Consider the following 27,734-nt stretch of genomic DNA (forward strand, 5'->3'; position numbering starts at 1 on the left):
GCACTACAGTGCAAAGGGCTGAATTATGTGTGTGATAAAGAGCTTTGTAATTAAAGCTGTGAAATTTCAAATATCAGTGTACAAATTTAAAGAATATGCTTTGCACTGCTCTTTTCCTTAAAGAACATTAAGAACATTTTTCTTATACAACCTTTAAAGAAAAGTGTTCCACTATGTTCTTTACATAGCACACAGAATCCTTGCGGATCCTAGCCCTGTGCCCATGTGAATCTCCAAAGCAATACATTTAGTGGGAAAGTATGTCCTGTATCATTCCATGCAATCTGCTTGAACACATCTTTCAAAATCATTTTTCTTCATCTGCTGATGATGAAATGATGCTGATGCTGAAAACAGCATCTTACTGGCTCGAGGTGTAATTTCCAGTACTGTGGATAATAAAAGGAGAGGTTAAGTCTCCAGTAAGTTAAGTCTCAACTCTGGCTTTGAGAAAAGGAACCCAGACAGACTAGTTGGGCAGACAAAAATCTGGACAGTGAGTAATACCACAGTACAGCAGAAGTAATCATTGCCCACAGAAAAACAGCAGATATTCAAGAAGGATTTTATAGTAGTACAGGACACATTTAGAATCAAAAAGCATTTTTTGACGGAAAGGAAGATTGCCAAAGAGGATTATGAATGATCCAGGCAAAGAGCAGAGAATACAAACAACACATCCTCTGAAAACTGCTAAAAATCAAGAGAAATTCACTTCTATCAGTGGCAACAATTCCCCAAAGGTAATGAATTGCTGTGGTAACTATTACAAGTTAATTCTTCCTTACTGCTAGAAACAGAGTTCTCATAGTTACAAATTGATAAAAGGAGATTGGTGAGGTCTAGTTTTAAAAAGTTGACAAGGTGTTACAGCATTACCAAGAAGGACATGGAGCTAGATGTAACAACTGAAATAAATACACTATGCAAAGAAGAACCTCAAACTTGTGAATGAGATTTCTCAGTTAATCACTGTAAATGCTTTCAAACATCAGCATTAACTTTTAAGGCAACATATGACAACCAATTTAAGCCCGCAAAGAACAGCTGTGAAACACTGCTATATCATTACCTACATTACTCTTAATACCATCTGTTGTTTTTTTCTTGACACTCCTACATACATGAGCACCTAACTGATCACTGAGCTTGATAAGTCAGACCGTTTCCAGTAGTGCTTGAAGTCAAAGATAAAACAATGTGTTACACAAATGCCACAGAATTTGACAATGCTATAAACTACCCAAGTACAAACTAAAGTGAGTACATGCTCCAAAAAAAAAAAAAAAAGGCAGACAGACATAGTAGAAAGAAAATCTTGCACTGCTGCAACTCTGCAATGTGACAATGACCAGAGTTCAATGAAATCTTTAGTTGCTCCTGTACAAATAATACCTCTGAAGAAAAAGAAAATCTGCACTGAAATTCCAGAACACAGTGACAGCAAATTTAACATGGTTACTAGACTTATACTGAACAACCACAGTTGTGTTTACAGAAGTGTTGAACAGATAGTGAAATCCTGTAATAGCAATCTACGCATTGAGGGAGTGGGAATAGGCTTTTTTACACAGACTTTTAAAGATTACATTTGAAGATCCAAATGGCGTTTCTGCACCAGTCTTTAAAACACACACTCATTTGTCCTAAGCTAAAACATAAACTGTGCTTGTTTTGGAAAGATAGTCCTTTGCACACAAAGCACCACAGGTGCTACCTCACACTGGCAGTTCACATCTCTTACCCTCATATCTGTATCATGCTTTAATAAATTAAATCTTGCTCTGAGTACATTAACAGAGAAACTGGTAACACAGCTGATCAGTACAGCTTAAGGAAGCAGCACAGAAGGTATTCGCTGAAACCCTGTAAAGAAAGGATGGCAACATGACCTCACCATCTCAAAACTGAAGGGAGAACTTCCATGGAGCTCCCACAACACACATTTCAGGAAAAACAGGATAGAAGGCATTCTCAAATGTTAAAACCAGAATGTTCATTCTGACCTGTTCAAAAGAGGTGAGACCCCTTGCAAACATACAGAGAACCCATTGAAAATAATTCCATAACGTTCCTCTGAGACTAGACCTCATCTTTCAGTAAAAGAATGTTGAAAGATCAAGAGACAGAAACACCATTTCTTCTTGGCAAATGACAAAGCAGCCCATCAGCATGATTCATGTTTAACAGTCCTGTGCCATAGCTACTTCTTCCCTCCATTTAATAACTTACAAAATTTACAAACTTGTCAGCAAAATGTAACGAAAATGTTTGTCTTTTCAAACAACAGTAATGGCTTATTCACATGCAAAACAAAGGCACAAGTTTCTACTTTAAAATTTATTAACATTTGTATAGATTGTATAGATGTCCAGCTTACAGAATGCTTAGCTTATCTGAGGCAGAATTAGTCCTTGAGACAGAATGGACAGGTGAACTAACTCTGTGTTAAACTGAACAGCAATGATGCATTAACGCTGGAAGAAGACATTCTCTTGGGGGAGGGATGGACAACAATGGAAAAAATAAAGGACAAGAAATATGAGCAAGTAAAAACAAAAAATTCAAAATATGCCAACCTACATGAAATAAAGGATGGAAGAACAAACGGAACAGTGATGCTAAAGGCAACATTAGAAAAGATGTGCTACACAATCTACTAAGAAGTGTAGGATGAATCAAACAAAGGATGCTTATGAAAATCATATTTCAGTGGCACTAAAATATTTATAACTAAAAATGGCCCCAGGTAACACAGTGAAAACTATTTCTCTGAATTGGAGTGAGGACACTGTGGAAATCACAAATAGTTTTTGCGTTAGAGTAAAAATATCAACCAACTGCTTACTAGCTCCTTTCCTCTTGCCATACACACTGGACACTAGAGACAACAGTGTCTAAACTCTCCTGAAGTCAGAACATATAAGGCAGTTCATTGACAACAAGCCTAAAGTGTGGACACTCCCCAGAAGTTTGCATTTATGGTGTAAAAGGCAGATGGCATTTGGTAACCTTGCTCTTACTATGTTGCTCTGAAACATCTCCAGGAAAGCCACATTTCAGTCTAATAACTAAAGATACATAAGAATCTTCGGGCTTGTCAAAGGAGTAAGTTTCCACCCATCCATCTACACTGACTTACACAGACACACTTGAACCAGTTTAGGTAACACATATACCACTTGTTTGTACTTCATCTGGGTGTGTATCTAGTTAGACTGGAACCATTTAAGACTTCCCACCTGACATACTTGCAACAGAATAAATAAATCATTTCACTTACACTGGGCAAAATTTCCAGAAACAAGCTCTTAGATGAGTTTCACTTTGATTTCTAATATCACCATATAAGCAAGCAAGCATGTGAACAATCAAACTTTTAGGTTTACTTTCTAACCCCAGGGGCAGCATATCTAGAAGAAAGTGAGAGTACAAGATACGATGCAGTTAAAAATAATCTTACCTTTATTAGATTTGGACGCCTTGTTTTTGTTAGGTTTAAAACAAGAGCCCCTTGATTTATCTTCTCTACCCTTAATAAATTTCTGTACATCATCCAAAGAAAGCTTCTGAAGGACAACTACAGGCTTAGCTCCTTTATTCAGATCTTCAACTAGCCCGATCTTCTCCACTCTGTCCTTCTGTTCACCTTTAAACTCAGTTTTCCTCGACTCCTGAGTGACATTGCCATCTTTGTCACGCTTGATTACAGCTTGTCACAGCTAGTTTAGAGCTCTCTCAATGAGTCCAACTAGCTCCTGTGCTAGGATTCGTTTCCCCCTTTGAGATAGGTGCATCCCATCAACAGATAACAGGCCAGGAGCCGAGTAAACTGCCCCGTGGTCAAAAAACCCAAAGTGTCTATAAAAACCCAAAGTGTCTATAAAAATTACTGCAACATTTTACAATACTTGTTTTTCATTCTGTTGTTTTATTTTGAAGCATAACGGAGGTTGCTACTAGCAACATTTCTCAATCATTCTCTTTAGAACAAAATTCTGAGGATGCCAGGTAAGATGAACTATAGCGTTTTATCCAATAAATAAAACTCTGTTTAGTCTCAAGTAACATGATTTTACTTTTGATTGCAAAATATTTGTACCTGCGTATAGTAGTGCTGAGTAAACTTTCTGAATCATTTGCATGCCATATACCTTGTGAAGCACATACTCTTGCATTTTTTTCCAGTCTGTGACATGAGTCAAACTTGTTAAAGTAGAGCACCTACTATAAGGTGTAATTAGTTGGAAAATAATATCATCTGATACATCTTAGATTAGTTGTTTTGTAATCTCTGTTTTTTCTGATGCTTTTTAATTATCCAAGGGAGTAATGGCACATTTAATCATTTAAGTGAAAGTAAATGTGCCATCTTTTGTATTTTAGCTAATAATATTTGTCTTCATTTTCTTTTACTTTTTTGGTTTTTATGACTAACAGGACCTTTTCCTGTCACTGTTGTTCTCTTCTGTAATTCCAGAAAAGCCAGTCTTTCCAACACTCTGTGACTAAAAACTGTGTAGATCTTATGGCTTTGACTGTTATTTGCCATTGGCATGTTAGGAAACACTAGGAAAAAAAGGTGTTTGTGTTCTCCAGTGAAGATTGTGTAGTGTTAATTGTTAAATTTTTCTCATAAATTAATTATATTTTAGATAAATCAAGATATCTTTAACATTTTCTGGATTGATTTAAGACAACCTACTATACGTGTTCTGAGCTATGAGTGTTTTTAGCAATTTTATTATTTTTATTCTGTTCTTAAGTAACAGAGAGATTTCAGTAAGTCACAATCAGCCTTCACTTTCTGCTGTGTCAAGCAGATCAAGTGTTATCTCCAGTACTTCAATTTGTGCAAAAAAGGAAAACAGCAAGGAAAACGTCCCAACAGAAGAGAAACAGAACACACCAGAAACTGCCAAGCAGATGCTCCAAGATGAAATGTTTAAGTTAGTTCAGGTGAGAGCATTTTGTTGTTGAAAACTGTGTTCACAGTATAAAATGGTATTTCATATACAATTGGGATAATTGCTATTTTTAAGTATTTGATTATTTTAAAAAATGATTTCCAGTTCCAGGTAACTATTGTGAAAATATATTTTTACACTTAAGAAAATTATTGACATAATAATAAAAGGCTGAATGTGTTCTGGTTCAAACAGTTCAGTGTGTTCTAATTGCATAGATAACGAAAGATTCTGAAGCCGTAATAACTTCATAGCTGTGCTAGCAATTAATTTTTGTTAGTGAACTGAAACAGTTACCTATGAGCTTACATTTACCAACACTTCACAAAAGAAGGAAGATGTTTTGCTTTAGCAAAGCCTGTCGATGAAAGATTTTCGATTTATCTCCAAGTCCAATTCAATAAGCAGTCATACAGATGAATCATCATTGAAAAACTTATGGAAGTTGTTTATTGATACAGTACATTTCCAATTGATAGGGTAGTGAACCATTAGAATATGGTTAGAGATGTGTTTTTTTTTTTTGTTAGGATCCCTGTTAGAACTGTTTTTACAGTGTTACCTTTGTGTGTTTGTGTGTCCAGCTACAGCAAATCAACTTCATGAGTTTAATGCAAATATTGCAGTCAACATTTACCAACCTGCCGAATGTGCAACAAACTTCACAGCAGTATCAGTCTGCTCATCTAGAAGGAATCCAGCCTATGCACAGAGCAGTAGTCAATGGCTCTGGAAGACCTTCATGTTCTGCAAGTGCTTCCCTAAAAACACAACTGTCTGCTGAAGAGGATAGAGGAAAATATGATCAAAAGAGCTCAGATTTTCAACCAACAAATAGTTCAAGAGATGAAAGCAACTATGTCCTTATGAAAGTAGGTATATCAATATCTCATTTTTGAAGGAAAAAAAAGAAAGTCTCTATGTCAGTATCTCTGTGTATATTCTGTATATCTGATATGTTGTCTGTTGTGTTAAATCTTTTTGTAGTGATTGCTGTAGACAAAAACAAGCAGGAGCAAAAAGCAAACATTTATGTGTGTATATAGTTTATCAACATTGTTTCACAGTGCTTTCAAATGCTTTTTTTGTTTCTTTTCTGATTTAGAATAATCAGAATGCAAGTGTTTCTTCAAGTCTACTAGAAAGCCACAGCAGAGAAACAGGATTTATGCCACCGCAAGATTTGCATTCTTCAGCATCCATTAAACCATTTCACCTCCTAACTCCTTCTGCAGATGTTCAGAAAGTACCCAAGTTTATCCCTATTGAAAAGAAAACAAGTTTCTCAGATGGATTTCCTTTGCTTAAACTTGAATCAGGTTATCATTGCAAGCCAGCATTTTTACATCCAATAGAAATGTCATCAGCTTTTGCAAGACCACCCCCAATACTACGAGTAGCTTGGAGTTCACATTCTTTATGGAACCATCAGTCATCATACAAAGAAAGAAAAAGTAAGTCTGCAGCACATTTGAACGTGAGTAGATGTAACCCTGAGATCTCAAGACAAATGCAAGAGGAAGAGAAAAGATGGGCAGAAACTGTGCATAAGCTACCTTCCAAACACTTATGTTCAAGTGAGTGTGGATCACAAGAAATTTCACGTGATCAGCAGTTCCCTGATAATATGAAAATGGACAATACAATGATCACCCACAACCTGGGTGGCATTCCTCTGCTGCACTTGGATCATGATCCAGTATCTAGACTTCTGCCAGTTACAAGACAGCCAATCACTGCTACTTCAGTACATATTAAACCTGTAACAAAACAGGCTGACTGCAGAGAAACACTACAGCACACAGGAATATCACTGCTCCATGCCTGTTTACCTCAACAAAAGAAGGTACTGGATTTAGTAATATATTATTCTGAGTTGCAAGAGTTTTTTTAGTATTGTGATTTCTAATTCATCAAAAATTAGTTAATGTTTCCATGTTGTGCCAGAAGAGAGTTTGGAACTAAGGTGCCTTTATACTGGAGTGTTAATGCAAAGTAGGCTTGGTACTGAATTGTGTAAAGAATCTACTGACCCAAAATAATATATGATATTTCTGTTGCAAAAAGTAATCAATGCTGTTTTTACACAAAATTAAATACAGTTATTTACAGAACTGCAAAGAAAGCAGTAAGAAATTCTTTTCCATACAAGGTAGAAATCTGATGCTAAAAGGCTTGGAAAGAAAACTTTGTCTAGTGGATGCTGAGAACCTGATACTTTGAAACATGTTGCTCAGACAGAATCTGTTATGCTCACCCACTCCAGCTGAATGTACATGTTTTTCCTAGAAACATTTCAACATTTGTTTATCCTTCCTATTTTCATCCTCAAACAGATGCGTAAGAAATGCATATAGTAGTGAAATATGTTCTGAGGAGAAAATTCTTATTTTATATGTTGTTTTCTGGAAACGGTTTACATACTTATTCATTGCGTCTGATTCTGCTACTGCATTTTCCTTCTCCACAAATTAACTGCATTCATATAGCTGAGATACAAACAGGACCTGCTGCATTCATTCAGGTCCCCCGCTGCTTTATCACTGTTTCATTTTTTATCTTCTCTCTGAACTTTCAGGTGCCAAAACTTATTCCACCTCAAGATGTCATTGCGTTTGAGCAATACTACCACCATCATACTGTGACCAGTGCTTCCTCTGGGCAGGACCAGACTAAACCTATCCAATTACTAAAAACTGATGTAAAACCATTTGAACCAAGAGATGTGCAGAACAGTACCAAAAGGCAAGCCAAACTTTTAGATTGCATCTTCATTTTGAAGAGACTGCACTGCAGATCATAGTAGTAGTATTTTTAAGGAAGAAACGATTGCACTGTTTTAATACAGTTTAAGATACAGGCTCTGATAATGACTCCAGACAGCATCTATCAAAATTCCAGCAGAGGAGTTATTTTGTTTTGCTAGCTGTATTATACATGACTTTTGAAATCTGATTTTTACCTGCTTGTACTTGATCTGTGCCTTCCAGGAAGGGATAATGGCATAATTGCATCTAGAATAGAATGCTTGCTTCTAATTATGCTGCTTTTAACTCAGACAGATGGACAGGCTCTGGGTGTTCACTGCAAGGTTTAGAACAAACAGTACATAAATAACTGCTTAGTTTACAAAACCTGTTTTGATGCTGTCACTTGAAATTCTTAAGGCTGTAGTTGTTGCCTCACAATCTGTTCACTAGATATTAAAGAGAATTGCAGCTTCTTTAGTAAAATAGTTAATAAGAAAGTTTTATTGATAACAGAAATCCCTATCTTGCTGGAGTATTTCTTAGTTTCCTTACAGGCATTTTGTGTTGCAGTGTTGTTGGTTTTTTTAAATACAAAAAATATAATATTATCAAGTTTGTAATATTTGATATGACTATCTTACTAACCCATTTTACTTTGATTGTAGAATATTTTTATGATCTCTTGCAATTATTTTAGATCCATTTCTTATAGGCAAAATCATCCTTTGAACTAATCTGTACGTAGCAGTTTTGTTAATCTTTAGCACCTTCGTTTCAGTACATATTTTCTACTGATAATGCTTCTCAGTAAACAGTAGGTATTCTTGTAATTGTGGAGTAGTTCTTTTATATATAATTACTATGTTGGCAGACAGAAGAGGCGTGATAAGAAACAAATGAAGGAGGAAGTGGAAAGGGAGAAACGAAGTGTGTCCTTCTGCCCAGATGATTCCATCATCAATATTAGTGATGCCGTGATGGTCACTGAATCAGAAACGGTATTGTAGAAAAATGTTCTTTTCTTTGCCTTTTTTCATTCAAGTATTAAAAGAAAAAAAAAACCTGAAACAATCTTGTGGAAACAGTACATATTCTTCATTCACATTGTATTTACTGTAAGGAAGAGATTTATGATGGAAGAAGAATTACAGGGTTCCATTTGTTTTTTCTGGTATGTGAAGTTTCCTAATTAGAAAAGCATATGACGTTTAAAGTAAATACATGCGTAAGCACCTATCACTTTAAAAATGTTTTGCCTGTCAGTAATATGAGGACAGGTATCCCAAGCATTATTTTTTTCACATGAGGCTGATTGATGACAATATAAGTTCAGAATAGGGAGGAAGAACTTTCACCTCCGTTTTGTCCAAGTCACTAAGAAGGCAACCCCTTCCTCAAGCTAGGTTTTGATTTATACACTTCTCTTGTTTACATAGGCCATTTTAGTATGTTAACATCCTTGGGGGTTATCCTTGCCAGCATCAGATTGCTGGATACTTACTTCCTGGTACAGCAGGCTCTATTTCTGGTCCATGATCCTTCTTTGAGACTTCCTTGTCTAGCACAGCTACTGGAGAATCTCACCAGGGATAGAAAATTTTACTCATGATAAAGCAGAGATCACAGAATTATAGGGGTTGGAGGAGACCTCTGGAGACCGTTGAGTCCAGCCCCCTGCCAAAGCAGCTCCCTAGCCCAGGTTGCACAGGTAGGCGTCCAGGCGGGTCTGGAACGTCTCCAGAGAAGGAGACTCCACCACCTCTCTGTGCAGCTGTGCCACTGCTCCGTCACTGCACTGGGAAGGAGTTCCCACGCACATTTGTGCAGAACTTCCTGTGCATCAGTTTGTGACCATTTCCCCTTGTCCTATCGCCACGTAGCTTATCTGATAGCAAGATTATTAACAACATCATTAAAACCTTTCATTGTGAATAGAACTTATTTTATTTTTTATTAGGATCAAGAAGCAAAATGTACCTCTTATCCGCAAGATGATTTTTTCACTTCTGTGGGCAAGTACAAGTATATTTCATACTCTGTATGCTTAAATAAATCAAGAAACAGAAGTTTGTTAGATTTCAAAGCAAAATTCCATATTAAGACAATATCAAAAATATTGATAAGTCAGCCTGTCTAGTCTTTAGAAATACAAGCCCCATTGTATATAACATGGTCTTTTCCCAGAAAATTAAAAAATCCTTTCAAGATTCTCAACAAATGTTCGTTCAGTACTCTTTTGAAATAGTCAGTTTTATGGGATCAGTGTGGGAGAATCTGTATCTACCTGCTTTTAGTTTATGAACGTTATCCCTAATCGTATTGCTGTACTCTGTGATTACTTGTTAATTCAGAATAATTCTCCTGAAAATTCTATATGTTTTCGTGAAAACAGGTGGTGGTGTTTGATTTATACCTATAAACAGTGAAGTTCAGGAAGGAGTAAAGGGTGTATTGTATGAATTTCAGTAACTATGGCTCATAGTGATTTCTTATTCATGCTTTAATTAATCAGAAGAAAGCTTTAAACAAGCCCTTCTAATTCTAAATCAGATTTATTTGCTTTCAGATACATTTCCAGTTTTATTTGACAGCATCTTCTAATTATATGAAATCTAAGACTCCTATGTTTGAAAGAAGCTGAATGTTTACAGTATTTCTAGCTTGCAAAAAGAAGACCATGACTGTAGAAAGATCTGCTTTTTTCTAGTTTATTAATTGAGCATACTATTTAGTCCTACCAGACAAAAATAGTGTAATTCATTCTTTGAAATTTGTCTTAGACAAATTCTGTCTTGCAAAGATCTGTACAAATATCAGTAAGGAAATAAATGCATCCGTGTTAAAAGTATTTCCCTCTGCATTTAAATTATAGTTCAGCATATTATTATACGTTGTTTGAAGATTACTCATTCAAACCTTGTCTTGATTTTATTTCAATGTAACACGTAAAATTCATTATAGATGCATCTTTGCAAAAGACAGGTATTGGAAACTTTTCTTACTGTCATTTACAAAGTATAATTAAAATAATGTGTCAGAATGCAGGGGAAATTCTGCTGGAGCCCTTAGTTTTAATCTAAAATGAATACTGTGCACTACTTACAGACAGATATTCTCACAATATAGACACTGCAGCAGAAGCAGTGACTACTTCAGATCTACATTACCTGGCTTCTACAAGGAAAAAAATAGCAGAAACTCAAGATGCAGGCACAAATACTCACTCAGGTAAATGTTACTTATGCAAGCTACAGCAAACAACTATTTGTTGGTATTGTTTCTATTTAACTGCAATATTTCATGTTTTTGTAGCTTTAACTTTTTGTTACAAAAAAAAGTATTAAACTAGAAGATTTTGGAATGTAATTTACAAATATTAGCTAAAATAATCTTAACTGAAAGTACTACTGCAGTAATTACTAGGTGACTTTGTATTCTTTCTGTAGGTCACTTCTGTTGTGATTTTTTTTGAGGGCTTATTTTAGCTTACACTGTTTTTATAAAAGCACATTTTAGACAGTGTTTCACATTTTATTGAAATTGCTTTCTTACCTTTTCCCTCCGTTTTTCCTTTGATTGTGGGCGGGTAAGTCAGAATTGTACATTGAAATCATGCCAGAAGTGTCTTTCCTTAGATTAATGTATTTTGTCTTCTTTTCCTATGCAGTGCTCAAATTGTGTAAGGATATTGGAATCAGTACTGAACTTGAGATTTCTGATCTTGGAAAAAATGAGTCAGTTACGTCAGGTATGGCTTCAAGCTTTCTTTATTTCATTTATTGTTTTGGAAATTTATAAAAATACTACCATTTAAAAATATATTTTTGTATGACGTAACTTTATACATATTGATAAGATTCTGGTTTATTCTATTTCTTTCAAACAAATGTCAAATAATAATAAAAACTCTTTATGAAGCATTTTGTTCTATCTTAGCTTGCGCAGTGTACCCATGCGTTTGTATTTGTGTGTAAGGAGAAATGTTTATGGGCTTTCAAGTGGTTTTATTTCTGCTCAGTGTTGACAGTTTTCTTTCTGATATGTCAAAATTTTTTGGTATTTGCAGAATGTAGAATTGAAAGTAATTTTGATTTGATTTTGATGTATTTTGTTTTATGTTTTATTCCTTAGAAATATAATTCTTATTCATAAATCCTTATAAATCCTTGATAAATTGTACTACATAAGATTTATTACCTAAGAATTTTTGAAAAGAACAGCAAATCAAAGCATTTATCGATCAGATAATGGAGACCAAGTGGTTTGTCCAGATTTTCATGGCTTTTACTGTTAATATAATATTAATCACTGTTCTTTTCTCATAGAATCATCTAATGTCCCTAAATTATCATCAACCGATATGTATTTAAATCTGAGATTCCCCAGTGATGTGGAGGAGAAACTTCTGTCACCATCTTTGTCTCGTGCTCCTGTTTTGGTTAGTGGTGCAATGTACCTATGGTTTAATAACAGGAATACCATTTGTCTTATCTCATGAATCTGTATTCTTTGTTTTTAACAAAAGCAAGTGTAGAGTCTTGCACTTAGGGAGGAATAATTGCATGCACCAGTGCAGGCTGGAGGATGAGCTGCTGGAGAGGAGCTCAGTAGAGTGGGACCTAGGTGTCCTGGTGGACGACAGGTTGACCATGAGACAGCAGTGTGCTCTCGTGGCCAGGAGGGCCAATGGCATTCTTGGGATGCATTAAAAAGAGCGTGGCCAGCAGGTCAAGGGAGGTGATCCTCTCCCTCTACTCTGCCTTGGTGAGGCCTCATCTGGAGTACTGTGTCCAGTTCTGGGCTCCCCAGTATAAAAAAGACAGGGATCTCTTGGAAAGAGTCCAGTGCAGGGCCACAAAGATGGTGAAGGGCCTGGAGGATCTCCCCTATGAAGAAAGGCTAAGTGAACTGGGTCTCTTTAGCCTTGAGAAAAGAAGACTGAGAGGGGACCTGGTCCAGGTTTATAAATATCTGAGGTGTGGGGGACACAGTGGCAAGGCCAGACTCTTTTCAGCAGTGTGTGGAGACAGGACAAGGGGGAACGGACAGAAACTGCAGCACAGGAGGTTCTGCACGAATGTGCACAAGAACTTCTTTACGGTGAGGGTGATGGAGCAGTGGCACAGCTGCACAGGGGGGTGGTGGGGTCTCCTTCTCTGGAGATATTCAAGACCTGCCTGGACGCCTACCTGTGTGACCTGGGCTAGGGAGCTGCTTTGGCAGGGGGAGGGGGGGGGAATGGAAGATCTCTTGAGGTCCCTTCCAACCCCTATGATTCTGTGATTCAATAAGTGAGTTTTAGAATACAGGAGACAGCAGTTGTTCTGTCTCTGAAATGAGAAATCTTTTTCAACTCTTAAAGAGTAAACATGGGAAATGATTAAACTCCTCAAAGCGCATGCTGTATAATTCTTAATCGCCTTGTTTTTCTTTAGAATGAACATGAATATATCAGTGTGATTGACATTGAAGACAGTGACATGCTTAAAGATTTACCGATGATACCTGAGTCAGCAGATGAGATAGTTACTACAGAGCAAAATGAGAAGTTTGAAATTCCATCTACTGGAGATGTTCATCACATGGCACCTTCTGTTACTAATGCAGATTCATCTGAGCTGCTTCCAAAGAAGGGTGAACATTTTATTTTTAAACCAGGAAAAAAGCTGTCCATTTTTACTATAATACTCTTAGCCCCTCGTAGAATACCCTCAGCCTTTTTCCCACTCAATTCCTGACGTTTTGCTTTATGCATCACCACGTTTATACCATTGACATGTATATATTGATACTTGCCTGCTAAAATGTGTCATAGCTTTGTCTAATTATTTGCAGTACTTAAATATTTACAGTTTATTCATGGATGTTGATCCACTCTTTTATTTCAAGACAATCATCTCAAAGACGTATCAAGCCAAATGCAAGAGGAACAGAAGGAGACAGATTCTGCTAGAGAAAGTGTAACTTGGAACATAGAACTTGATGAAAGAACTTTCCCTTCTACAAAGCTGCTGCCTAAAGTAATTGGCAGAGAATATGTTCCCTTACAGCATCAGGAAATAGATACGGTACTACACACACTGCAGAATATAACAAAAACTATGGAGGAGGATTTCAGAAATACCAGACACGTGAGTTCAGACTGCTTACTATTGTTTCTGAAATGGTTTATTACGTTTACTTCCTTCAACTAAAGAGAAAAGCTTATATCTTGGAATAATACATTTTCAAACCTGGCAGGTATGTATTGAGGGAGATTAAAACGCAGTTATTTCACATTTGGTGCTGTATCTGTTGGCTGATATGGTTGCCTACAGTGGGCCAAATACTGTCTGAAGAAGTGATGCTCATAGTGAACCGGAGGAATATATTTAATTTCCTTGTAACTGTGGAATAGCAGAATGCTGTGTGCTGGCAGAAGCAAAGGTTCAGCAAAGTTTTGCCTCTCCAGAATATTAAGTGGCTAATTTTGGAAACCATTTCCACTGTTCCATAAAATATTTGCACTTTTAACATGGTTATGAAAGTAAATATATAAGTAAAATTTTAAATACATTTTGGACATAATTCATTCAGATCTCATAATGCAGTAAGATCTCATATAATAACAGACCTCTCAATAGTGCATTCATATCTTACATGGTAAGATCTCATATAATATCAGACCTCTCAGTACTGTGTCTAGTTTAATTTGCTGAAATCTTCATGTGGGGCTGACTTTGTGCAAAATGGGAAATATTGGCAATTATTTCATCTCACATTACTTTGACTTTTTAATAATATTAGAACAGAGTAGGGGGTGGCTATTCTATGCACAAGCCAGTAGGTTATGATTTTACCGGTCTGTTCCACATGTTTTTATTTGCACAGGCTGGCAACAAACTCAGCTTCCTGTTAACTCCACAGCATCTGCTTTTTCTATAACCATTCAAACTAATAGTGTCCATTGCCTGCACTTGCAAATATTCACAGAAGTTTAAGGACCTCAGTGTGTCAAACACACACATAATCACGTTAAAGTGGATTAATAAATCACTTATATCCTTCCTTTAAGTGATTATCTGAGCTGATTTTTGAAAGATTGCATTGAAAGAAATCTTTGCTTATCTTCTCTGTTGGAGCATTTCACTGTGTTTTTGTTTTTAAACTTTTTCTGAGTACTTAGCCAAATTTTTTTAACAATTTATTATGTATTGTACGTGAGTGTTGTAGCCTGTTCTTTGTAAAAACAATGCACTTTAAAATGTCTCAACAAATCAGTTTTCACTTTCTACTTTTCAAACTTCTGACTTAGGAAGAATGTGGAAAAATTTCTATTTTTAGGCTTTTAAATAAGATATGCTATGAAAATTCAGATGTGTATCAAATAAGAGACAGTGTGATTAATGGGGTTAAAGCTTTTCACAAGAATAATACAGTTCATATGTATTATCAAAGTAACGTTCCAGAAGATAAAGCTCTTCAGAAGAAATAATTCTACTTGAGATACTATGATTCTGAATTATCATCTTTGTTTTGAATATGGGTGCGCCATTAAAATGTTCCTAAGATTCAGAGGAAGAAAAAATATTTAAAGCAAACTTTGTGAATATCACTATGTAAATCATGAAAATACTTTGGAGATTGTATTCTTACTTAGTTTTTGGGTTTCATTTATAGCTTGTGACAATAATAGAAGATTTGGAAATAGCCAGTTCAAGCCCACATACTTGTCCTTCATTCTCTGGAGATTCTAGAGTCATTGATGATGGTAAGTATTCAGTTAACAGACAGTAAACTAAATCATTTGAAAACATTTGTGTACATTGATCTTTTCCAAAACCAGAATGCAGGGCTTGAGCATGGGACTTTAGATGGTAGGCATATATTTCTATTTTATTAAAATCAAAATTGGTGCTCATGATGGCTTTGTTTGCTGATTAAAAAAAGGGTATGGAATAAGTTCAGTTTCCCTTGTGTATACTGAACTAATACCATTTTCGTTTGCCTCTAGTGGCTATGTAGGTGTAATATCTTCTGATTTCATTAGAAGCTTACATCAGCTTAACTGTCTGCTTGTGCAAATACCCTGAATAATTTATTTTTTATGTAACTGGAGAATCACAGAATGGCTTGGGTTGGAAGGGACTTCAAGAGTCATCAGTTTCCAACCCCCCTGCCATAGGCACAGTTGCCAACTGCTAGATCAAGTTCCAGATCAAGTTCCCACGGTCCCACCCAACCTAGCCTTACGCACCTCCAGGGATGGGGCATCCACAACCTCTCTGGGTAACCAGTTCTAGCACCTAATTACTCTCTTAGTGAAAAACTTCACCCTCACATCTAATTGAATTCTTCCCTCCTTTAGTTTAAAACCGTTCCTCCTTTTCCAGTCACTGTCTACTGTGTAAAATGTTGATTTTCCTCCTCTTATAAAATCTTTTAAATATTGGAAGGCTGCAATGAGGTCTTCCCACAGCCATACATAAATTATTTGAGATTTCCATTAGTCTCACACAATAGTTTTAGTCTTGCTGACTTGTACATGACTGGGACATACATCAGTTCTGGTAGAGCACTTCCATAGGTAGGCACCACTGATCTCTCTTTAGTGTACCAAACTATTGATATTATAAATCTAAGTTGTTGTAGGTTGGACACATAAACTAAGTATATCACTACTATATAAGATAGTTCTTGTATTTTTTTTTCATTAGTCTGTAATAATAACTATTTTTTTCCATTGGATCAGAAAATTATTTGAAGGACATAATTTTAGAAGATATTACAGATGATGAGAAGGAGAGCTTAGAACTTGAATGTCCCGTACCCAGTTACAGTACTTCGGAAGTGAACTCCTCTGCATTGACAGCCTCTGCTTCTGACTTTTCCAGTGGCATAAAATCATCTTCGGGTATGATTTTTAATGTTTGCTGTTCCTTTTTTCTCCACTTAAAACTAAGCAGTCCTTTTCTTTCTTGATGTAATATTTGCTTATAGCTGTTTTGTAATGCCATTGAGCTCATCAACAGCTGTTTATGGCTCTTTATTCTTATGAATGATTGTTCTTCCAGTCAGCTTACTTTCTAGTCTTTCTAGATTGACTTATTTAGAATTTCTTCATGGATGTGCATTGAAATGAGTTACATATTACATGACAGGACAGTATGACTGAGCTTTGAAGACAGTTTGGCAGTGTATTAAACTTGCACTCAAATTCACCCTGTTATTGAGAGAAAACAAATAACTGAAACCGTCCCCTGTGCTGATTTGTAATCATTTGCTTAAGATTTATTTCTTAAGTACTGAGTGGTGCCATCCCATACAGTGCTCTTTTTTTCCTCCTCTTGAAGCTGCATTTATAATCTCTGGCATCTTCCTGTGTTTTCAAGATATAAGATTTCAATTAAGTCCAGCCAGCGTCAGCAAAATAAGTTTTTTAATCACTACATGGTAACTACTATATCCCAAAACATTATTTTACGAGGTCCCATTTCATTTTGCAAACTGACAGTAAGTTGTTTTTTGCGATTTTGAAGACTAGGGTAGCAGTGGAGATGTTCTCAATGTTTAAAAAAAATTATCACTGTGTTGCTTATATTGCATGTTTTCAAGCTTATAAGAATTATAAATATTTTGTACAGGTGTACATGCATTTGATTGTCATACTTGCAGAAATCTTTCTTCAGAGGTGTTAAAACATGGATCCTGTACCTGCACATATTAGAAGCAAATCCCAAATGACATGCACATAAATTTTATAAACAATAATATGTTTATTCTTTCCTCTTAAAGTAAAAACTTGTAAGATAAGAAAACTCTAGGTCATACTGAGTTGCAACTATAATTTTTTGAGTGAATACTAATTAGCCTAGGAAGAGCAGCACTCATCCTGCCTCCAAGACGTTCATGCTGCTCTTTAGCCACATTTCCTGAACTGCAGCAGTTCATAACCTGGCTTTTTATAGTGGGAATCGTTAATTTTCCTTAAATAGCTGGACAGTTAATCAAAACAGATCTCTCCCATGTAGTTGGAAATAATTAGCTTCATTGTGGCAGGGTGGTAATCTGACAATATCTGTCTCCCTAGCAATGCTGTCAGGTAGCTGTTAACGTTCTGTGAAAACTTTGTATAAGTCAGATAGTAGAATGACATGCCCTCACCCAGGCCTAGGTACAGAATTCATTTACTTTTAATATTGGTGTATTCTGTTTGATAACATTTTTGGTTTTTATCCCACAGGCTGTTTAATATACATGTTACTAGCCTGTCTTACAAGTGCAAGGTTTTTATTAACAAAGACTGTTTCATTTTCAGGCTTTCATTTAAACGACAAACTAAGTGAGAGGTATGTATTTTGACATCATTTTTTACAACCAGTAATGGAACTGTCAAGTGAAAAACTGGGCATTTATTATGAAAATGGATGAAAGCTCTTTTGTTAATTAATTTTTGGCATCTTTTCTTACTTCAGTAGTGCTTGCTAATTGTTTTGGTGCAAAATCTATAGAAATATTCATGGTTGCTTTCTTGTTACATCTGAGCTTTAATGTAGTTGCTGCTAATGTCTATGCACGTTTGTTATTTCTCCTGTTTGCAAAATACTGGTTTTGAATGAGAGAGCATGTAACTGCAGTAGCGAAGATAGAGTTAGGCTGACAGAGTCTCTCATCTGTTTTTTCAGTTTGTTTGACATGGAGTTTGATTTGGGTTTTTTGTTTGCTTCTTGTTTTCTTTTTTGGAATATTGTTTATGATATAAGAATCAAAGATATTTGCAATATGACTTCCAGTTTTTACTGTACCAATTTTCCTATTTTATGAGTGTAATTAACAGAAGAAAAGTTTTAAGAAATATCTTGGAAACTACTTGTGTACAAGGGCTTCTATGAAATGAATTTTTACAGAAGAAAATATTCTAGATGGGAATCTTCAGCTCACTAAGAATTTTGAGTGAATTGCAATGTTTTTATCAAGTCTCATATGGCTATAATTATTGGCAAATTAAAGGATTTTCTAGATCATTTACCACTTGCATCTTCTCTCAAGATTCATGATTCTGCTTTCAGAAATTCTCAAAAAACAGAAAAGGAGAAGAAAGAGATACAAGCATGGATGAAAAAAAAACAAAAGGAAAGAATGAGAGAATATATGAAGAAACTGGATGAACAGAGACAGAAAGAACGTAATCCATTCAATTTCAGAAAGAATAAGGTAACAAAAATGTTTATCTTGAAGAATAATTTATGTGTTGTACAAGTGTTGATAGTTCAGATTAATTAATTAAATAAAAGCTGTCTGTGATTTTTTCCTATTTAATATTGTTCTTATTTAGATATAATTTCATTTATTGAAACTGGCTGTAGTTGTGTCAGTGAGCCTGACACATCTCTGAGATCTTCAGTAATGATGGGTGGCAATAACTGGAGAAAAAGTAGGTTAAGAGTATCTCAGAAATTATTTCTATGTCTGTATAAAGTTGTGAAATGTGCATTTGTTACCTGGATAATTTCAGGACCTGAAAACACACTGAGTCAGTGGACTCTCCAGTTACATAGGAGATAAGACCAAGCAATAGCAAATAATTCCTGATATTTCTTTACTGGTATAAAATTAATGGAGGGTTTGTTGTAAACTGTTCCATGGTGAAACTCTATTAAATTTAACTCTAAAGGAAAAAACATGTGAAAGGCAAAAATGTTTTGTTAGTACATGATTTTTATTCACCCATCAGTGTTGGCTCAGGCTGGTCTTTTGTTTGCATGTAGAGATAAGAGGTGAGTGTTAAATGTATACTGGCTTACTTTTGTTTCTCTCACATTTATATGTAATCAATCTATAACAAACATACCTACATGTTTTTTTCTTGAATTCGTTAGGTGGGATTTGTCACAGCTTTTCTTAAATATTATATATATATACACACATATATATATATAAATTGTACTCTACCAAATAGGTTGAAATGAAACCTTGCCCTGTTTGTTTTTTTTTAATGTATTGTCAAGTAAGTGACTAATCTTTTTGGAAGCTGATTGTGAGGACATTTGGAACTTACAGCTCCTTAGGATTAATACTTGAAGCACATGAGCTGTGGAAGGCAGAACTGGAGCCTTCTAATGTGTTTTCAGAGCTTGGAAGCTTAGAGAGACAAATCTCCTGGTTAGGACATAGTTCTGTATACTGTTTTTCCTTCTGGAGAGTGTTCTAAACAGTAACTTCCATGTCAGGTACATCTAAATTTTGAGGGATAGAGTGGAATGAGGCCACAATACAGAAAATGTGAATGATTGTTTGCTTGTTGTACTTTCTTCCACAGCACTGTAGGCTCACTTCAAAGAATATTGAATTACTCAAGAAGAAGAAAGAAGAAAAAGACAAGTAAGTTGCTTTATAGGTAACTTGTGATATTCTTATTATCAAAATAATGAAGCTGAGGAAGTGTGGAATAGATGAGTGGATGGTGAGGTGGGTTGAGAACTGGCTGACTGGCAGAGCTCAGAGCGTGGTGATAGGTGGGGCGAAGTCCGGTTGGAGACCTGTGTTCCCCAGGGGTCAGTGCTGGCTCCGACCCTGTTCAGCACCTTGATCAATGACCTTGATAAGGGGATAGTCCACTCTAAGCAAGATTGCTGGTAATACAAAGCTGGGAGGAGTGGCTGACACACTGGAAGGCTGTTCTGCCATTCAACAAGATATGGACAGGCTGTAGAGGTGGGCAGAGAGGAACCTGATGAGGTTTAACAAGAGCAAGTGTAGAGTCTTGCACCTAGGGAGGAGCAACTCTATGCACCGGTACAGGCTGGGGGATGAGCTGCTGGAGAGGAGCTCTGAGGAGAGGGACCTGGGTGTCCTGGTGGATGACAGGTTGACCATGAGCCAGCAGTGTGTCCTGGTGGCCAAAAGGGCCAATGGGATCCCAGGATGCATTAAAAAGAGCATGCCCTGTGAGGCCTCACCTGGAGTACTGTGTCCAGTTCTGGCCTTGCCAGTATGAAAAAAACAGGGAACTCCTGGAAGGAGTCCAGTGGAGGGCCACGAAGATGATGAAGGGTGTGGTACACCTCCTTGTATGAGAAAAGGCTGAGAGACCTGGGTCTGTTCAGCCTTGAGAAAAGAAGGCTCAGAGGGGATCTGATCCACGTCTGTAAATATCTGAGGAGCAGGAGGCAAAGGGACGAGGCTGGACTCTTCTCAGCACTGTGTGGTGATAGGGTGAGGGGAAAAGGGCACAAACTGAAGCACAGGAAGTTCTGCACAAATGTGCATGGGAACTTCTTCCCAGTGCAGTGACGGAGCAGTGGCACAGCTGCACAGAGAGGTGGTGGAGTCTCCTTCTCTGGAGACGTTCCAGACCCGCCTGGACGCCTACCTGTGCAACCTGGGCTAGGGAGCTGCTGTGGCAGGGGGTTGGACTGCATCATCTCTGGAGGTCTGTTCCAGACCCTACAATTCTATGTTTCTGTGAATATTCCATTCTTAAGGAAGAGGTAGTTTTAACTAACTGATCTGTGAAAATTTCAGATATAAGTGGCATGTCAACAAAAAGCATAAACATTTCGTTTTTGCTTTTCCTTTTTGGACAAGTTTGAACTCTTCATCCATTGCCCTTTTTTTCACATTCCAAATACATATACAATTGTATATAAAATGTATATACAATTTTCAGTCAGTAAAATTCATTCATTCTTTCTATCGAACCTTTTTGATGAAAGCTTTTTGCTAATTTTATTAAAAAGATTAGTTTGTACCTTCTGAAACTGTAAAAATATTTTCTTCTTTTGGATGCCAGAGAGCCTTTCAAGCCTGTTGTAATTAAGTGAGTAATTATATGAGTTAATATGTAGTATCATGGTTCCTTTTCTCCATAGAGTCATGTTATCTGAATTCCACAGTATGAGAGCATCACAAGCATTTTCTCTGTTGAATGAATTGTTATCTGAAACAGTGATGTTACCTACAACTGAGCACAGACCATTGTCCAGGACAAGATTGCCTCAAGAATGCAGAAAACGGCACACTGTACCTTCTAAAGGGTAACAACTTTACCTGTTAACTAGTCTTACTGGCCTCTCTACTGCACACGTTTTTCTGCAGCCTGTAATGTTGATGTAGGATTAGCTTGAGAGAAGCTTTGTAATCTTACAGAATAAGAGATACTTGCTTTGATTGGATCAGAGGAGCAGTTTTCTTTTAACTGCCAGACCAGATCTTGGAAGAAGCCTTAAAAATGCCTTTTGGAGCACAGACTGAGCCAGCTCTAGAGTCAAAGCAATAATTGCTGTCCTAACCCATTCCACTTGATGGCAATTGGGTATCTGGAAAAGAGCCAATAACATAATTAATGGTTTCTGTAGCATACAACAAGAAGCAGTAAGCAAATATAAGCACTATGTGATCACATACAGAATAAGTAAATCAGTGCTTAGAAAAGGCTAGGTTTCCTCTCGTCTTTTCTAACTTAGGAAATCAGGTTTTTTTAGTTCTCTATGGTTCTACTTTTTCTTTTGCAATTTAGTGCTTATCGCCTTCTGAGGACATGGTGATATTTTAGTTTTACAGATTGGTAAATATATTCTCCTTAATGGCTTTAATATCACATATACGTAATCCAGGTGTATACTGTAGTATCCATTTTTGTCCTCTACAACCTCATTTTCCAGAATGATAGGAGGATCTGGGTACACTTCAGAAAATCTTGTAGCTTACAGATTTAAATATTTCTGTATTTATTTTGGTAGTTAAAGTTCCAGGATAGATGGTTTGACTGAATGCAGTCAGTGCTGTACACAGCCTACTTGTGTCTAAGGGCAGTTTAATGGCACCAGGCCTCCCAAAATCAGAATGCTGAAAGCCAGTTGGGAGTGGTAGTAACTTCTGAATAATTGGACTTAAGCACATTCTCTGTGAAGTCAGTTTTATGTGTCTTCACTGCGATTCTCAGAACTTTGGAGTGTGGTTTTTATTGGCCCAGCAGGTGTTGTGTGATGTTGATCTTCAGCTAGCTGGGCTGTCGGCACTTTCTGAGGTCTTTCTGCCTTGTCTGCAAGGCATGGGAAATGTAGTTGGTGTGAAATAGTGATTTGTGTTGAATATTTGGATTTGGGTTGTTCTGAGTTTTTTTTGAGAGAGATCTTGTTTGTTTGTTGCTGTAGAGGGCATCCAAGCAGTCGTGGTCTGTCAGAAAGGAGCAGAAGTGCTGCCAGACCCTGCTTTGGCCAAAAAGGATATCACCTCACTCCAGCTCTTGGTTCAACACAGTCCAAGGGTAAGAACAGACCTTCATTCATGAAAGCATATGTAACATACCTTGTTAAAGTTACTACTTGATATTGAGATGGAGGAATTTTCATACCTGTGTAGAAAGTCAGACTCTCATAGTGTTAGTGGTTTAATGTCCTGGTGATTTTGCAATTGTGCTATCATTGATGTACCAAGTTATGAGGGTTGCCTTCCTTTGTCATCTCTTTCTAAATTCAAAATAGCTTAATTTTGCTACAGCGAGAATACAGAATACTATGTAATTTAGGAAAGAAGCTCATAGATGAAAATTTGGAGAAGATTTGAGCTTCTGCATCTAACACTGAAAATGATTTTTTTTTATATTTTCAGGAAACAGTTCTGTGCTTTCACAGAAGAGTACTGTCAGAGGAAGAATGAGACATCCTGGAAACTACTTTGTTAATCCCAGATGCTGTAAGTTACAAGAAAGTGATATAGCATTGTGCAGCTACATAATGAGGTGGAAGAACAAGTGTATATTCCTGGATGGAATTTATGCAAGATAGGCTTCAGATACAGCATTGGTTAAGAAGAATAAACGTTTTTTTTTCTGCCACATAAAAATCTTTTTTATAAGGGACATGCGGAATATTTTAATTACCACTGTTAACGTACTGGAAAGTTTTAGGTGGCAGTTTCAAGATTCCTGAAGCAAATGTGGATTTCAGTGATTCCCTGAAACAGAAATTACAAAGTCATGACACTCAGCCCTCTTTTTCCAACTAAAACCCACGGCGAGTAAGGAGTACAGCAGACAAGCAGCATGCCAGTTCCTTACCTTTCTATGCTGATTATTTTCTTAGATCTTTAAAGTAGGAATTGTCTTTCTGATCTCTTTTCAGAGTATCTGTTTAAGGTATTATTTTGTCATGATGTTAGTGAAAGAATTGGTCTGATTCCATTTTGGCTTACACTATAGTTACAGTAGTAGCATAATACAGCACTGCCATGGCTCGCCAAATGTACTGACATTATTTCAGTTGTAAATTCAGGACAGGGATAGAAGTAAGCAGATAGGCATTTTTTTTTCTGAATGGTTCGTGCTCTTATATTCACTTGGAAAATCATTTTCCTCTTTTCACACATTCTCTTTTTAAACTTATCTAAAAACTAGAGGTTGGTGTGTCTCTGTTCTCATGTCGCTTTAACTGTGTTACTCCAGTATATCTTATCACTGCTAAGAGTTTCACTGAAATTCTTAGTCTTCTAAGATGCACATATATTTTAAAAACAGAATTTATGTAGTTTTAGACCCCTATCAAATAATTATAAAATCACGTGGATTAGAAAGTTCTTGTAAAGGTAGCCTGGTCTAATTCCCATGCAATGAACAGGAACATCTGTAGCCAGATCATGTTGCTCAGAGCCCCCTCCAGTCTGATCTTGAATGTCTACAGAGACGGTCTGTCTGCCACCTGGGCAGCCAGTTCCAGTGCTTCATTTCCCTTATCACAAAAAAACTTTTTTTTCTTATATCTGGTCTAAATCTCCCCTCTTTTAGATTGAAACCATTTCCCCTTGTCCTCTCACAACAGACTCTGTTAAGAAATCAGTCCCCTCTTTCTTAAAGTTCCCCTTTAGGTTCTGAAAAGCTGATACCAGATCTCACCAAGGCCTTTTCTCCTGGCTGAACAGCTCCAGCTCTCTGAGCCTGTCCTTACCAGGGGAGTTATTCCTTCTGAAGGACTGCACTATAGGTCCTATTCAACTTCATGTTTTCCTTTAGGAAGACAGTCCAGAGGGTTAGGTTTGAAGGGAGCAGCAGTGTTTTCCAGCCACAACCACACATCTGTTCAAGAGGACGTGCTAGTTTTGTGTGTGTTTACATACAGTTTTATTTCTTAGAACTTGGAGCTCCTGTTCTTGGGGAAACTTCAAGACATGCAGAAGAAAACTGCATGAAATGTTACTATAGTGGTTGGCTTCTTTTCTCCTCAGCTGCTGAGTACAGAGTGAGCAGAGTATCCCAACAAAAGCCTCCAGCTGTTGCTGCAGGAGTTCAGGCAGAAGGTTTTGATCATGAGACAGATCGGGATGTAGAAAGTCCTTGGACAGTGCCTGACAATATCCAAAGAATACTTGAAGATACTCATGACACCTTGTTTCAGGTAAGAGGTCTACATGTTAGGAATGGTGTGATGCCTGCTGTTCAACAGCAGTCCTCTGTTTACTTCTGCTGTATTTGAAATGTGCTTCTCCATTTAACTTGTGGTAGGATAGAGGCAGAAGGGACTGATGGTTAGTCAACGGAGCTAAATCATATATTCAGAATTGAAGTAATTCTCATGGGCCTTGCAAGTGAAAGTTCCTTAGGGCAACTATATCGACAGGTCTTCTGTCCAAGCACTAGATACTGAGTATGTAAACAAGAACATGATTTGTGTTTGTTGCAGAATGATCAAATACACAGCTTGATTAGGTCATGTTTGAAAAGATGAGGAAAATTTCCAATGACTGCACAGAGGTCATATTCACAAATGATGCACAATGTTTCAGTAAACCTTCTTCTTCTCCAATAGGACTCTGCACCTCATACCTTTAGTTTCTCTCCCGTTGCTGATAAAGATGCTGATGGTATTTCTGAAAGCACAGGAAGTATCCTCAGCAGATTGGACTGGAATGCAATCGAGGCTATGGTAGCTGATGTGGAAGACACATGAATAAAATTTCCCAGTGATTGAGCACTCTCAAAGCAGTCACTGGTGTTAAGGTTCTTTTTTTTTTTTAATAAAAATATTCACTGTTCTGCTTAAAATGCATTGAGGCTTTTAGTGGTTATCTTAAGCAGCCCAAAAGCTCTCACTAATTAAGTCTTTCATAGATTATATTTAATTCCTCAACCTGGAAGGTTGCTTTCCTTATGCCTTAAGTCATTAAGAAATAAATGATGTTGGTGAATGCAGACCAGCAATCTTAATCAAGAATTTCTGAGTCAGCTACTTTGCCCCTCTCCAACACCTAAAAAGTTGTTCCATTTTAAGAGCACTGCACAACTGTTTTACCTTTGTCTTTAAAATTTAACATCATTTTTGACAATGTTAACTTTGTAACTTAGCAATTGTGATAAGCTGATTTAATAAAAAGGAGTTTATTCATTTCTGCTGTAAAGTGATTTACACACAGAGCACTTTTTTTACTGTGCACCCATGACTGTACATATACATACACTGCCCTAATATTTTAAACCCAACTCATCTGCCCAGTACTTCGTAGATATGCAAAAACACTTTGAATGATAGAGGTATGTATAGTCAGGCAACAGTCAAGTAACTGCAGACATCTGTATAAGATACTACGAGCAGCAAATACTTAGAACAAGAAAAAAAATGCTCTTCATCAATACTGTACAGTGCTGTCTTGCTAGCACTCTTCTGCCTGCCAGCAGATAGCTGTAGAAAAATTTCTTGTTTGTTCTGTGGTCATAAACTACATAGGTCACTTCAAAAGTAATATCTCCTACTATATGTCCATGGAAGCTACAGAGCTATGGAGAGCACCATGGCACTGTCTGATAGAGCAAATTCTCAGCTACAAAACACTGCTTGTCACTCCAGCACCACAGCTGTGCATTTTCACCAGCTGTGAACAAATACCTGCATGCCATGCTGATAAAAGTCTGCACCAATGGAGGTGACCCACTGTTGCCACTGCTGAAACACACAACCTACCACCTCACATCCACTCTTGGGTTTCCATAAATGCTCAGCGAGTGCCAACGGATGTCAGTGCCACTTTTTGCACTTGGAGGAATTCAGTGACAGTACAGCTTTGCATAATCCACACTTCCACGGCAGATGCCATTTTGTCACTGCTCCTCTGCTGCCGTCTGTCACACAGCAACAACATGTAACGGGATATTGGTGGGAAGGTTCATCATCTACTGCCATACCAATAACATCCTCCTCTGATGTCATGGGCCAGAAGAATAAAACGGGAGCAGCCCTCATATTTATAGTGGTCCACACAGATGCAGCTGTGGTGGCTCTTTCACACCAGCAGCAGTTTTTTATTTTAGAAGTGAAAATTACTGAATTTTTCACGGAAGTCTAAAGAGTACTAATGCTACCATATATGTTTGCCCGATTCAGAGTACAGCCGCATCTTGTCAGACATCAGGAGATATGAAAGGTTACAGTGTACAGTTTCTGTGCACTCAGAGATCCACGCTAGAGGAGTGTTTTTAGAGGTCCTCAGAATCTGCAGCAGCTTGTCTCACAGGAGTGGCCAGTATGTAAGACTCTGTACTGGGACACACCCCAACAAGACTGCATTCCCAAGTTCCTGCCAAGCAGTGAAGACTGTTTAGTACTGTTCAAAAACAAATAGTTCAAAATCAGCAGCAATTAAATGTTTGCAGAAACTTATGAGATGGAGATGGACAAGATGCGGCCACATCATTAGAATTGCCTTAAAATCTTTTTAATTCAGGGTAGGTGGGTACACAGGATTGGTAAATGAGATAACATCTGCCCCTCGTTAGAATAGATTTCATGCCAACATGGACATGGAAGAGTGAAGCAAGTCCCAGGCATCCTTCTGAAGCCAAGAGGAGCAGTGCCAGCAGGTAGGAACAGGTTAGTACTGCATCAGTTGGAGTATTTTGGCATTCTGTTGATCATCTGTTTTCCTCTGAGAGCAGAACAGTCAAGAGTGAGTAGTGGGTGATGATTTCACATGAAGCAGGTCAAGGATCCTCGTGTTTATGCAGCAAAGAATGAGAGTCAGGTGAAGTCCTTTTTTTTCTGAGAAATAATGG

At 37.2% G+C, this 27,734-nt stretch overlaps 1 protein-coding gene across 1 annotated transcript in view; it reads left to right on the forward strand.

The window, feature by feature from the left end:
• CPLANE1 (ciliogenesis and planar polarity effector complex subunit 1) overlaps positions 1-25,702 on the forward strand; it is a 61,639-nt gene extending 35,937 nt beyond the window's left edge. Inside the window, exons 30-50 of the mRNA XM_065740136.1 lie at positions 3,943-4,011; positions 4,773-4,959; positions 5,552-5,839; positions 6,073-6,813; positions 7,546-7,712; positions 8,589-8,715; positions 9,675-9,729; positions 10,844-10,945; positions 11,385-11,465; positions 12,043-12,155; positions 13,153-13,351; positions 13,607-13,848; positions 15,377-15,467; positions 16,449-16,610; positions 18,651-18,910; positions 20,016-20,077; positions 21,568-21,732; positions 22,852-22,964; positions 23,309-23,392; positions 24,917-25,086; positions 25,498-25,702. Of these exons, the coding sequence (XP_065596208.1) occupies positions 3,943-4,011; positions 4,773-4,959; positions 5,552-5,839; positions 6,073-6,813; positions 7,546-7,712; positions 8,589-8,715; positions 9,675-9,729; positions 10,844-10,945; positions 11,385-11,465; positions 12,043-12,155; positions 13,153-13,351; positions 13,607-13,848; positions 15,377-15,467; positions 16,449-16,610; positions 18,651-18,910; positions 20,016-20,077; positions 21,568-21,732; positions 22,852-22,964; positions 23,309-23,392; positions 24,917-25,086; positions 25,498-25,638 (3,619 nt within the window). The 3' untranslated portion in view covers positions 25,639-25,702. The remainder of the gene's footprint in view (positions 1-3,942; positions 4,012-4,772; positions 4,960-5,551; positions 5,840-6,072; positions 6,814-7,545; positions 7,713-8,588; positions 8,716-9,674; positions 9,730-10,843; positions 10,946-11,384; positions 11,466-12,042; positions 12,156-13,152; positions 13,352-13,606; positions 13,849-15,376; positions 15,468-16,448; positions 16,611-18,650; positions 18,911-20,015; positions 20,078-21,567; positions 21,733-22,851; positions 22,965-23,308; positions 23,393-24,916; positions 25,087-25,497) is intronic.
• Positions 25,703-27,734: the final 2,032 nt, after the last annotated feature.

Source organism: Cyrtonyx montezumae, unplaced genomic scaffold (genome assembly GCF_038088225.1).
Source record: "Cyrtonyx montezumae isolate F1298 unplaced genomic scaffold, pur_monq_1.0 scaffold_25, whole genome shotgun sequence".
Classification (NCBI taxonomy): Eukaryota; Metazoa; Chordata; class Aves; order Galliformes; family Odontophoridae; genus Cyrtonyx; species Cyrtonyx montezumae.